Here is a 12,738-nt window from a genome sequence, read left to right as displayed (position 1 = left end):
GTACAAATATCAGTTGCTTTTATTTTCCATTTAAATAGCCTCTGGTTTGTTGGGATAATTCTATGTAAAAGTTTTAGATTAAATTGAGTAATTTTGAATTCATCAATTAAATGAATTTTGTTCTCCCATGCAATTGACCAGTTATCAACATTGAAATCATCTTCCCATCTGCTCTGAAAGGATGGAATAGCAACATTTGATACAAAGTGATTATAAACAATTTTTGTTTTGACAGTCTTAAGCACATTATTTTGCTGTAATGTATCGAGGGCAAGTGCATTTCCTTTATATGAATTAATACAATTTTTCCAGTGTTTTGGAATAGCATTTAAGATGTTCAAATATTCCAATACTTTGATTTATAATATTAAATTCTGACAATGAGAGTAAAACGTCTTTGTAAAATTGTGGTATCTTTATCTTTGTATTTTTATCTAACATATCAACACTTGTTATTCTACAGAGTAAGTTATCAGGACCAATCTTTGAAAGATACCATCTTGGAATAACTTTCCAAATACAAGTCGTTTGTACCATGCGTATTTTAAGGCTTTTACTTGTGATATGAAGTCTGGTAGTTTAATACCTCCTTGTGAATAGTCACCAATCAAAGATACTCTTTTGATCTTTGCTTTTTTACCATTCCAAATAAAATCTGCTAATAGTTTATCAATCTGTCTAACAATATAATCAGGAGTTTCAATCACACTTGCATTATAGATTATTTTTGAAAGTCCTAGCGTTTTTATGATTGTTACTTTTCCAAATACTGTAAGGTTTCTTTTTTTCCATTGCTTTAACACTTTTTCTACGTTAACCATCCTTTGCGCCCAATTGCGTACTGCACAATTTGCTTTGTCATGACCAATGTAAATTCCAAGTGAATTCAATTCTTTTACCCAATCTAAATTAAAAGGTTCATCAACATTATTTCTCAAAGATCCCAACCACATTGCCTTAGTCTTATTAATATTATATCTTATATAATTACAGTATGCTTACATGATCAATTTCAGTGTCTACCAAGGGCTTCCTTATGACTCATCTTGACACTTCTTTGGCCATTTCTTTTCTCCCATCTTTTAGAAATTTTGCATAATCATGGTCCGGTGCTCTAATGGTGTTTCTCCATCTTTGATCTCCTTCGCAGTTAGTGTAGCTAGCACCTGTCAAACTGATCATTGAGTGTTCCCCCCCCCCACCCCAACCTAGATATGCCACTGCTAAGATGCACACTGGTAGACACTTAACTTCCATGTCCTGGGGCCTGGGTATTATTGTACCTACAGATAACCAGGATAGTGCCATAGGAAGCTAAAAAATGACTTTCTATGCAACCTGCCTTATCTTGTGGGTCGTATGTCTAATGCAGTAATTTTTGGTATGTGTTCTGGTTTTCAACTGACGGGGAGTTTGAACCCCGGGACTAGCCGTATGACGTCACTACATGACTAATCCCGGGTTGGCTGCACTTACAATCCTTGGTGACAGACTGCTATGTAAAGGTGACATAATGGGCAACCAATCACCAGTTCAGCAGCACTTCAAACACTGAACAATGTCAATGGAAATATTTTTGTCCCGATTGACCTCTTGCTCCCGCTAGATATATCAATGTCGCTTATTATAATTGTGCTATCGGCAAAATTTTATTTTTATTTTGGTTGTTGCGTTAAAATCAACTGATTTTGAAATAATCAGCCCTATTTATAAAGCATGAGTACTTTATTTTTGTATCCCCCAGAAATGACATAAGCAATCAGTTATTTGTTCATGATGATACAAATGATGATGTTGGTAAAAGATCCATTTATGCAGGCCAAATAAAAAAATATCTTTTAATGAGCTAACAACGGACTCCAGAACAGCAATAGTCTAAACCTGACCACCTCCTGAATTCATGTACCAGATTGTCCAGTCCAGCTTATTGTCTGCTTTCATATGTATAACATTCATTTTGTTGTTTATTTCAGAAGTTTGGCCTGCAGGTTGATTATAGATGTGATTATTGGACTTGTGTTTAAAGGGAGTTGATGGCATTGGCACCTGACCACATCTATAAATGAACCTGCAATCTTGAGAATATCTGATATCTGAGAGCAATAAAGGTTTTTCCATAACCTGATGACATGGTGAGATTATTTAAAAAATAACTTTGACCAACTTTAACTGCTGGTACAAAGGAAATAATAACAGTGCTCTTTCATTTTTCGCTGGTGATCGTGTATAATTTAGTCAAAAACCTTGCTGTAATTACGATGGAAAATCAACAGAAAAACCACAAAAAAAAAAATCATTATTAATGTACAGTATTTATACATACCTTTATTAATTTCAGACAAGCTTCAGTTCTATATGAAGTGCAGACTGTTGTATGAGGAGGTGTGATGGTGTGAATTCTACCATGACGATGCAACTCGATCACAAACTATTACCTCAACAATAGCACCAAGTTACTTGGGGGATGTGGAATGAATATTGTGATGACCAGCAAAGTTACCAATCACTAATGTCAGCAGGGAGCAGGATTATATAACTCGCAATGATAGGGAATGATTATGTAGCTTGTTGTGTTAGACTGTAAAATTACAGCAGTATTGCACTTAATCATTTAATTAGTTACATATTTTGTAATATAAAAATATTTCAGTTTAATTTATATTGTGTAATTTTTTTTATGTTTCAGTTATTCATTATATTGAGTTTATTCATTATATTGAGAATTATATATATAATTATATTATCAAAATTTCAAAATATGTGGCACACTAGCCAAGCCTGTCACTCCTTAGTTATTAATTCAGGGTTAAGAACGAAAGATATATATACGGTAAAATAAATGTATTTGAGAAACTAGCCCAGATTAGCCAAATAGCCAAATCCTAATGAAATCTGAATTTTGCTAAATATTTTCATTCCAAAGTAGGCAAAAAGCTAATGGAACTGAAGCTCTCATTGCTTATATTTTTTCTTTTGGGCTAATCAAATTTCTATTTGGCTAATTATTTTCATATACCAAATTAGCCAAATTGCTAAATATTCAATCATTAGAAGTTAGGCTTTATAGGGAAAAAATCTGTATCTCATTAACCGTTAACAAGTTTTTCATCAAACACCCTTTTTGTGTCTTAGAAAAATAACTTATCAAAAAAAAAAAAAGTTAAAAGTATTTTGCAAGGCAAGGAATACTGTAGTTGGGCTATGGGATGAGGGGCATGTTTCATTTCAGAATGGTTAAAGCAATGTCATAGGAAAGAACATTTGAAACATTGCGTACATATAAGTAACTTTATTTAATAAAAACGACAAATGTTTCAAATAACAGACAGCAAAAAGCAGCCCTATGTATTCTGCACATTTTTTAAGGTTACACAAAATAACTCATTCTTTGGTAATTGTAAAATGAAGATATGATGTTACTATTGTTTGCTAGTTGTCATTACCAAGTGATCAAATTAATATTCTGATACCATTTACTGTCATAATGCTAGTCATACATTTACAAACTTGGAATTAAAGGAAAGAAATGAATGACAAATCTAAGAAACAATGGTACGGGAGTAAATAAATTTTTCACATATTAACTGGTTTAATTTTAATTCTTGATGACTATTATTAGTTTATCTAATTCATATAAAGTATTCTTGCAACACATATTTTGAACAAGACATTACAATAGGAGTGGGAGGTGGGGTTTCTAAGAGAAACCAATTTTCTATACTACAAAAAACAAAAATACAGTATTATCGTAAATATTGTCATACTCACCTACGAATTTTACCCAACTAAGTCCTGTTTTGGTAGTTTCCAATAAAAATCACTTATAATTATCATTATAAAACTGCATAATTCATTCGACCTAAAGGACAGCACATACAATAGCACATATATTTCATTTTAAGTGAATATTGTCCACACCCATAGAAATTGGGCTAACAGAAACTGCTAGTGGTGTGGAAAAATGCCATTAAACCAATTTTAACTGGAATCAGGAAGGACTCAAAACGTCCTCGATGAGAGGATAAGTAGGCGTGGCCTACTTATGTGATTAAAATTGTCTAATATTACTATTTTTATATTACTGATTCCCATATTTGCATATTTTAGTTAATTAACATAATAAAAAATAAATTTTATTCAAAATTATCATTATTAGTGTGCCGCATGTTCGCTAAACAATGTATAAAGAAAGTCTCGCCTAATGACGCAATTACAGACTGAAATGAAAGAGCAGAATGAACATCAGGCACTATAATTTTTCAACATTCTTAAGTTCTGAGGAATGTTTTTACATGGCTCCCAGGTACACTCTGCAAATCCAGCCCATTTCACAAGATATTGTATTTTTCCTTTATACTTCCTTTTCTTTAGAACTTCTTCCACCTCATATTCACCTATAATGCAATCAAATAGCAATTACTCTTCAACCTTAGTGATGAATAGTATTACATCTTTATGTTGGCTTTTGTTTTTTAAAGATAAATTAATTTTAAAAATGTCAAATTACTAACAAAGTACATACCGTATAAATTCAAATAATTTTTGAGAAAGGTTTTTGAGGGGGAATTTACCTGAGGGAGGCATTTTTTTAAATTTTTTGGTGCAAAATTGATAAATGGTAGAAGAGAACTCATCGCAACCCTGGATAACGCTAATTCTACCAGCAGCACACACAACACAATATCAAGTTAAGGCCATCACCATTTTCATCATACCATCTGATGGACCTGGCAGCATACAATGACTGCTAGAAACTGTGTCCAGTTCTTGTTGAAACAAAGTATCTAGCAAGTGTATGGACACGACAAGAAGAACTCGAATAAACACATACTGTAATTACCGTCAAAATGTGTGATGTGAATGCTTATTGATCCTAACCAGGTTAGAAACCACACCTCTGGGAGGGCCAAGGTTCCTATGCGGGCATTCACAAAATATTGCACTACTGTATTTGCGATGATGTAAACATGGCAACCAACCAGTGAGAACTCAAGTGTTAAAATTATTATTATTATTATCATCATCATCATTATATTATTATATTATTAATCCTGGCATCAGGTTTTTTTGTTCTGCTTGTTTAGTGCCAATGATAAAAAGGTGTAGTAGCTATGGCGACTGTAGGATATATTTTCTGGGGGCCGAGCTGTCCGATAGGGGGACTAGAGCTCGTGGGCTGGAGGATGTGGAAGATTTTGTGAAGGTGTTCACGCCTTCCAAATGAGATTTTTTTAAGAATAGGAACCTCTGGATGGCCAGAAATGACACTCACAGACTGTGACAGATGTGTTGGCTTGGCATGGGCCTATTATATTTTTTTAGTCCAACTGCCCGACAAGCTCTGTTTGATGTGGGGGCGACGCATGTGGCTGTCTCTTATACACATCTAGATGTGTATTCACTATTACTGTACACACAGTCTAGCTTCAGATAAAAGCTGCAACTGGATTATCCTGTTAAGTATCAAGTTTGTTTTTATCAAACTACAACACAATTCTATGCTTTGTCTGTAGAATCTTATCCATAGAAAAGAAAGACCTAAAACCGAAAGAAAGAAAATGAAAGAAAAGAAAAGGAAATATAAGAAAGAAAAAGGAATGAAAAGAATGAATTATAAGAAAAGTTATTATTATTTATAAGAAAGGTTATTCAAAGCAACCTAAGAAATGGTAAAAAGAAAGAAAAGGACAAGAAAGAATCAGGATACGAAAGAAATGTTTACATAAGAAAAAGAAGAAAGATAAGGAAATATTACAAAGGTAATTTTAAGCTAAAGAAACAATGCATAAGGAGGCATTAGAAAGAAAGGGGAAAGGAAAGAAAAGGTAATTAAAAGGATAAGGAAGATAAAAGAAAGAAAAGGTAGGTTAATAGGAATCATGGAAAGTTAAGGAAGCATAGAATGAAAGTAAAAGAGAAAATAAGTAAGTAATTAGCCAGTTTAGTTTTTTTTTTAAGGCTGGAATTGACCTACCTTGCTGGATGATAGGCAATGTGACAATGTTATACGATCGTCTTGCTCTTTAATATAGATTTAAAAGTGGTTTTTGTTGTATTTTCTACTTTTTAGGCATAAACGACATTAGTGGGTAAAACTTTTCCTACTGACCTACCTATTTTTTGGTTTTTCCCAAAATGTGGCCAACACAAGAATTTATTTTTTTTGGCCTTAAATTTGTTTAATACCATTAGGGGGGAGTGGGTGTTTATTCTTGGGGAAAATAAACGCCTTAGGGCATTTATTCCAAATGAGGCTCTAAAGAGGTGTTTATTTGAATAATATGGTATGATGATGAATGCAATGAGAATGTTAGTATGCGCTACATCACTGACAGATTACCTGGAAATTGTATGTCAACACCAACACTTCCACACAGTTGTTCTAAATCGGTCACTGAAAATAAAATGTTGGTCAATTCATTTAATACAGCATTGTTATAACTAATACAGGCCCGTAGCCAGGGGGGGGTTTTATGGTTCGGACGAACCCCCCTTTTCTAGCGAACCCCCTCGAATTTTTGAATGAGTCCCACCTGTTTTTAAATTGTAGCCTGCGTTACAAGCCTACATTCATAGAATATCTCAGCTTCAGAAGTTCGGAGATTTAAATTAGAACGCAATTCCAGCAAACCATGACATTACGATGGCACACATAAGGATGGCAAACATCGATAAAAACCCGGCTGCCGTCTCAACTTTCACTGGCCTTTGGCTGAATGTTTGTAAGAAATGTACCAACCGGTAACGAAACCGGTCGCTGTCTACCTAGAGTAAATGGTGCCACCAAACGAAGCTAAAGTTTTGCGACTTAATCACCTAAATGTGGATTGTGTGGTTAGTAAATTCCATAGCCATACTGTCCATAGCGCACACTAAACTCACACACTAAACTATGTGCTGATGGAGCATTTTGGGGAAATGGACTCTCCTTTTTTTCATCCCAAACAAAATATTATTAATAAATCAACATAGTCCATCTCAGTCATCATAGCCAGTCACAAAATTAGGCTAGGAAATTTGTTTTCAACAGCAGACACACTACAGAACGGAGTGCGTCAAAACGAGTGTTTGATAATGTTTAGTGATTTTATAATCAATTAACCTAACCTAGATGTTGACTAGCTAGGTTTGCTCCTCATTCATTTAGATACAGAATGACGACAACAAACTAGTGTAGGCCTAAGTACAGTAGAACGTACTACAGGTAGGCGTTTGTTGTAAAAGTTGAAGTGCATGTACGCCATAGGCCTATATTTAAAAAAATACATTTTGTTAATTATTATTGGTTGGCCTGGGATGGACCTAGGCAGGCAGGCCAGCTTTGCCGTCAGAAATCCTGGGATTCGACGATGAGGTCCGTGCACGTTTACAAACGCCATTGATTAGAAGGAAAATAGACGCGCTGAATTTCGCTTTTTTTTTTCTTTTTTTTTTTTTAATGAAAGATAGAATTTATCGAACATTTATCTACATAAAAACAAGAATAATATTGTAGAAATTGTATTTCTAAAGATGCATATAAGTCACATTTCATTTTGTAGACAATAAATATTCAGTAAGATATACTAAAAACGATTATTAATTCTGAAATGTGCATCTCAGCTATTATTAATCAGTAGGCTATGTATTATGTTATAAAGTCTTAAAATAATAATTTCAAATTATGCTATATATAGAAAAAGCACAATTCGTCGGGGAGAAAAAAAATTATATGTATTTTTTACATATTAGTAGACTCTAATATCGATTAAATAAGCCTTTGAAACCCCTGAATTGTCAAAATTTTCGGTTGCTTCACCCCCAGGACCACTTTTGGAACCTATTAATTGAAGCTCGACCACGTCCACTTTGCTTTCGTTGGGGAAATCTGGCCTTACCCAGCCCGGTACGACGGCTTTGTCAGCCCGGTAAAAACCGTCAGGGGCATTACAATTTGTTTTGTGTTCCAAAAATCAGGCCCGAATTCACCAAACGGTGCGAAATCGTTGAAAATCAGCCCCCTTTTTGAGCAGTTTTTTAAACGTCTTCGTTAATATTAGGCCGATTTTTTTGGCTGTTTTTGCAACGTGTTCCTTATTTATTCAGCTATAATGTCATGTTATTTTTAATTTTAAAATTAATGAGGTGTATTATTATGTTAAATGTTAACCTAGTGAGAACAACATAAAAGAATATACAGTACTCCAATGAAAGTAATAAAATAGTGACGGGATTTAGCATTTCAACATTATATTGAGATGATCCAATAAAGCAGGCCCGTAGGCAAGGGGGGTCGCATTATATATTTGCCAGCTTATTTAACCGTTGATTTTTAATAATGTGGTATTAAATTTGTTAGAAATCGATCGTCTCCGGAGATTGCAGATAGATATATATAATATGAAGAATGTTATCATAGGCCTGCAGATTTACAGGACATAATAACGTTACTTTTTCAGGTCCCCAAAACACCCAAATTAATGAAAATTTAAATGAAATATTCATGAATTATGTGTTTAAGAAATTTATTATATAAGACCCCCAAAATGCTACTTTGTCCCTTTTCTCACAAACCCCCTCTAGACCTCTGTCCCCTGGACCACCAAATTTCAAAAAGTCCACTTTTTAAAACCTATTATTTCACTAAAAACGTTCTTAATTATCATAAAATGCTATAGTATGCATTACAATTTTTGGCCGTTCTTCTACCCGTTGATTTTTAATGTGCTACGAAATCTGTTGGAAATTATCAGCTCCAGCGATTGTAGGCCTACAGATGTAAAGGACATGAAAAATTATAATTTTACAGAGGTGTGAGCCCCCTAAAATTATAAAAGAAAGGGGGTAAAAAGAAAAATCATAATTAAAATTTGTCTAAGAGTGCCATTTCCGGCCACTTTGAGGTGCCATAATCATAAATTTTCTTACCTCAGCCCCAACCATGGTGGGGCTGAGATGGTATTGACCATCTGTCTGTGAAGTTTCTCCCTTCACCTCAACCTCTATTTCTCATGCTAGGTCCCTAGACATTACTCAAATGAATGAAAATTTAAATAGGATATTACAAATTATGGATTTTAGAAATCCATTAAAAAAGGCCCTCAAAATGCTAATTTGTCAGAGCTTCCAGAAGTTTCACCCCACCCTCGCAGGGATCCCTAGGCAGTGGCCCATCTTTAGGTCCACTTCGGGTTGTAAAACGCACGTCCCCATCGAAAATCCTGCCTACGGGCCTGTAGGGATTTGAAATATTGCATCCAAGCATGATAATATAGTGATATGGCACTATATAAATTTAGCGTAAGCTAAACAATTTATTTAATTGTATTTACTACTGGCGGAGGGATATGGGCAATGTGAGTATGAGTTCCCGGATTGACGTTGCCTTCCCACTCGGGGAAAACATTAGACGTGCAGAGAGCGATAGACGTAGAAACCTATGTCGTCTCAGTAGACCTGGGAAAAAATCGCCATATTTTAGGTATGAACTTTGTGGTTGATTATATAGCATTAACATGCAATATATTATTAGTTATAGATCACCTTAAAGCTTGACAGACCTTATTATAATGTGTGTAACATTGGTTTTGTATGATTTTAAAGTATCATGTGGTACGGAACACAGACCACGTTTACAGGCATAGTAGACCATAGTCCCGGCTGCTTGAGAGCATAAATTTGTAGACAAAATACATTAATTAGATTGTTATTTCTGGTGAATCAAGATTTATTTACAGTTGTTGATAATGTTATTCAGTTAATTATTCCTGTTTACGAGTTGCCTAAGTAAATGATCATAAAGCTATTTTGAAGAGTGATTGGATAAGAAATGGCTGTCAAGATCTTCAATGACTAGATAAAAGTTGGGAAAAACCCTCCGAAATTGAGGGCGTCATAACAATAACAAATATGACTGCGCCCATGGTATACTGTAGTTCAACCGGATCATGGTTGGCTGGGTTATATTATTATATTAATATGTATGCATTATCCAATATTCTAGGCAGTAGCTGTTGGTTAGCATTACTGTGTGTCTCAAGTGGCAGCCCTTAAAGTGTCAGTTCTGGCTGGTAAGCATTTTTAATCAGATTTGATAACAGTTAACAAGCACATGAGCTTGTTTGGTTTAAAACTAAACTGGGGTTAAATGGAAATTTACACAGTACAGTAACACTGACGGATAATGTTATGGTAGAATACGATTACAGTATGTGGAGTTTAATTGAAAGTTAAATGAAACATGTTGGTTGTTTCAGGTTCTAAACCGATTTGTATCTAATATATCTTCCAATTATTGGTGATGAATAAAGAAGGCAACTTGACGAGGCATTTTATGGCTTTTGTTATGGTGTCATACCAAACCATTCACCCACAACAAAATACTACAATAATGTGTATTTCAATCTTTTGTATCTGAAACCAAGCAGTGGGCCCTCTGGTTTTTGAAAACATTTGCTTGCCATCTGACTGACATAACAATCAGAATATTTTGTATATGTGGAGTATATACAATATGTTATTTTGTTAAAATTCAATAGCCAGCCCCTAAAAAAAGCAAATAATTTTGCTTTAACCTTTGGATGAAACCCACCTTCAATAATATCTTCCTCTTCTGATTCTCCAACAATATCTATTTCTTCTTCTATTCCATTCAAACTTTCCTCATCTTCTATTCCATTCAAACTTTCCTCCTCTCCTTTGCCATTCAGAATGTCCTTGTCTTCTTTTATATTTATAGGACTTTCCATCTTTACTCTTCTGTCCAAACACTCTGAAAAAAAAGTTGTTTATGCAAAATTCCATCAAGTAAACCGAGACCTCTGCCAAGGTTCTTTAATACAATATAAAACTTAGTACTGTACTCTGTCCATAAACTTTGACCCTAAAAAAAAAAAAAATATGGATCGATGCAATATCACAAAAGAAAAAAAAGGTATGTACGGTTTTAACATGAGTTTGCATCTTTACAATCTCAGTGACCTGATCTACACATTTATGTAAGAATCCCAAATTCGTTGAAGTCACTTCCAGGAGATCGCTTTCTTAAAACGTGTAATTTCCTTTTGCTGCGCAAGATGATGACCATTGGCACAGACTTCCATGAGACAATTCAAGATAGGGTGAAAAAGTAGTAAAAAACCTGCAAATATTTATGTATTTTTAAGAGATGGGTTGGTTCCCGGGAGAGTTTCATTTGCTTTCGAGAGAAGGTCCAGATTTCTGGGAGAATGACCCCTTACCTCTTCATGCATAATCTGTTTGCTGTTACCAAGAATGTCTGTGAATCATGATCAAAAGCAATGTGGGTGTGGTCGATTAAAAGATCTAAAAAGTGGTCCTAGGCGAAGCCCCCGAAAATTTTATTAAGTTAGGGGTTTCAAAGGCTTATTTAATCGATTTTAGAGTCTACTAATACGTAGAAAATACATGTAATTTTTTTTCTCCCCGACGAATTGTGCTTTTTCTCCCCGACGTGGGCCCAGCACTCCCCGACAGGGGGCTGTGGGCCTCCCCGATGGCGGGACCCCCTCTTCTGGAAGTCTTTCAATACGTAAGTACTGGTCTTTAATGATGTCAAGATTCAACATAATATATCAAGAAACAAAGTAAATTCATATAAAAAATCAAGAAAGGTGGTTACTATAATACTATTCTTAAAAGATACATAATGTAACAGTGTCAAAATGTAACAGTGTCAAATTTGCAGGGGATATCTAATGAGAGCTCATTCTATAATTCACATGCCCTCTAGGTCGGTTCTTTTCCCTTGAATATTGTTCCAGATTGGGATGATTAGTGTATTTGAAGATTGATTTTGTGTATTTTTGGAACAGACAGTATTAGTAAATTTAAATTTTTTTTAAATATATTCTGGGGTCATGCATTTTTGAGATTTAAATGTCATAATTAGAATATGTTTATCCCATTTATCTTTAACCATTTTCCAATCTATTGCATCCATGAAATCCTTTAATGAAGTCACTATGTCAACATGTAACACCACTCCAGCAAGTATATTCTGAAGGACTTGAATTGAATTAGAGTTAAGACCATTACAATTTGACCAAATAATGCTACAATAATCAAAGAGTGGCATAACAAATGTGTTGGCAAGTAGCTTAATAATTTTCAAAGGAAGATTGTATTTAATTCTACGAACTACACCAATAAGTTGAGAGGCACATGAGCACACCTGCTTAATCTCTTTGTCCCAAGGCAAACTTTGATCAACATAAACACCAAGGTACTTAAAATAATAAAAACGTTCAATATATTTCTCATTAATTTAAGCGAAATATTTTGTACCAAAAATCATAAGCTTTGTTTTTTTTTTTTTTTAATGTTCAAAGTAAGTTTGTTCCTATCAAACCATTTTACAATCTTATCTATTTTTTTTTTTTTTTTAATGTTCAAAGTAAGCTTGTTCCCAGAAATAAAAATCCGTTCGGATTCACGTTTCCGATGGCTTTCTGATCCATTGCTCCGAATCCGGAGTCCGGGGAAAAAATCGGACTGTGTAAATGTGAACGCTTCTATTCTTTACCACTAAAGCCATTTCTCACGATTTTTTCTCCGGACTCCAGACCGGAATCCGGGCTTGATGTGAACGTAGCTTTAGACACATTATTATATTGTGAAATGTTGCTTTTGTATGTTCGAAAACTAATTCCAGTGGCGGATTAAAAAAGGGGGCCCCTAAATTTTCAAAATAATAAAATATATATATTTGATAAAAATTTAATTAATTAAAAATTATAA

The 12,738-nt window shown here is 34.3% G+C and overlaps 1 protein-coding gene and 1 long non-coding RNA gene across 3 annotated transcripts; one reads left to right on the top strand and one right to left on the bottom strand.

Annotated features, from left to right (window-relative positions):
* The first annotated feature begins 1,180 nt into the window (after positions 1-1,180).
* LOC117106092 lies at positions 1,181-3,707 on the top strand. Its single transcript, XR_004444985.1, has 2 exons — positions 1,181-2,132; positions 2,339-3,707. It is a non-coding gene; the product is annotated as an uncharacterized LOC117106092 (long non-coding RNA).
* Positions 3,275-10,751, bottom strand: LOC117106091 (chromo domain-containing protein LHP1-like). 2 transcript variants are annotated; one of them, XM_033247430.1, is made up of 3 exons: positions 10,571-10,751; positions 6,341-6,394; positions 3,275-4,394 (listed from the first exon to the last, which is right to left on the bottom strand). In XM_033247430.1, exons 1-3 carry the CDS (start codon positions 10,725-10,727, stop codon positions 4,243-4,245), a joined length of 363 nt encoding a protein of 120 aa, XP_033103321.1. In that variant the 5' UTR covers positions 10,728-10,751; the 3' UTR covers positions 3,275-4,242. The 2 variants fall into 2 exon arrangements, with proteins under 2 accessions (XP_033103321.1, XP_033103322.1); XM_033247431.1 differs by lacking the exon at positions 6,341-6,394.
* Between the last annotated feature and the right edge of the window lie 1,987 nt (positions 10,752-12,738).

This window comes from Anneissia japonica, unplaced genomic scaffold (genome assembly GCF_011630105.1).
Source record: "Anneissia japonica isolate Jap-2015-1 unplaced genomic scaffold, ASM1163010v1 scaffold287879_len466271_cov187, whole genome shotgun sequence".
Classification (NCBI taxonomy): Eukaryota; Metazoa; Echinodermata; class Crinoidea; order Comatulida; family Comatulidae; genus Anneissia; species Anneissia japonica.
Note: the sequence above shows the minus strand (reverse complement) of the source record. Positions and strands in the feature narration are given on the sequence as shown.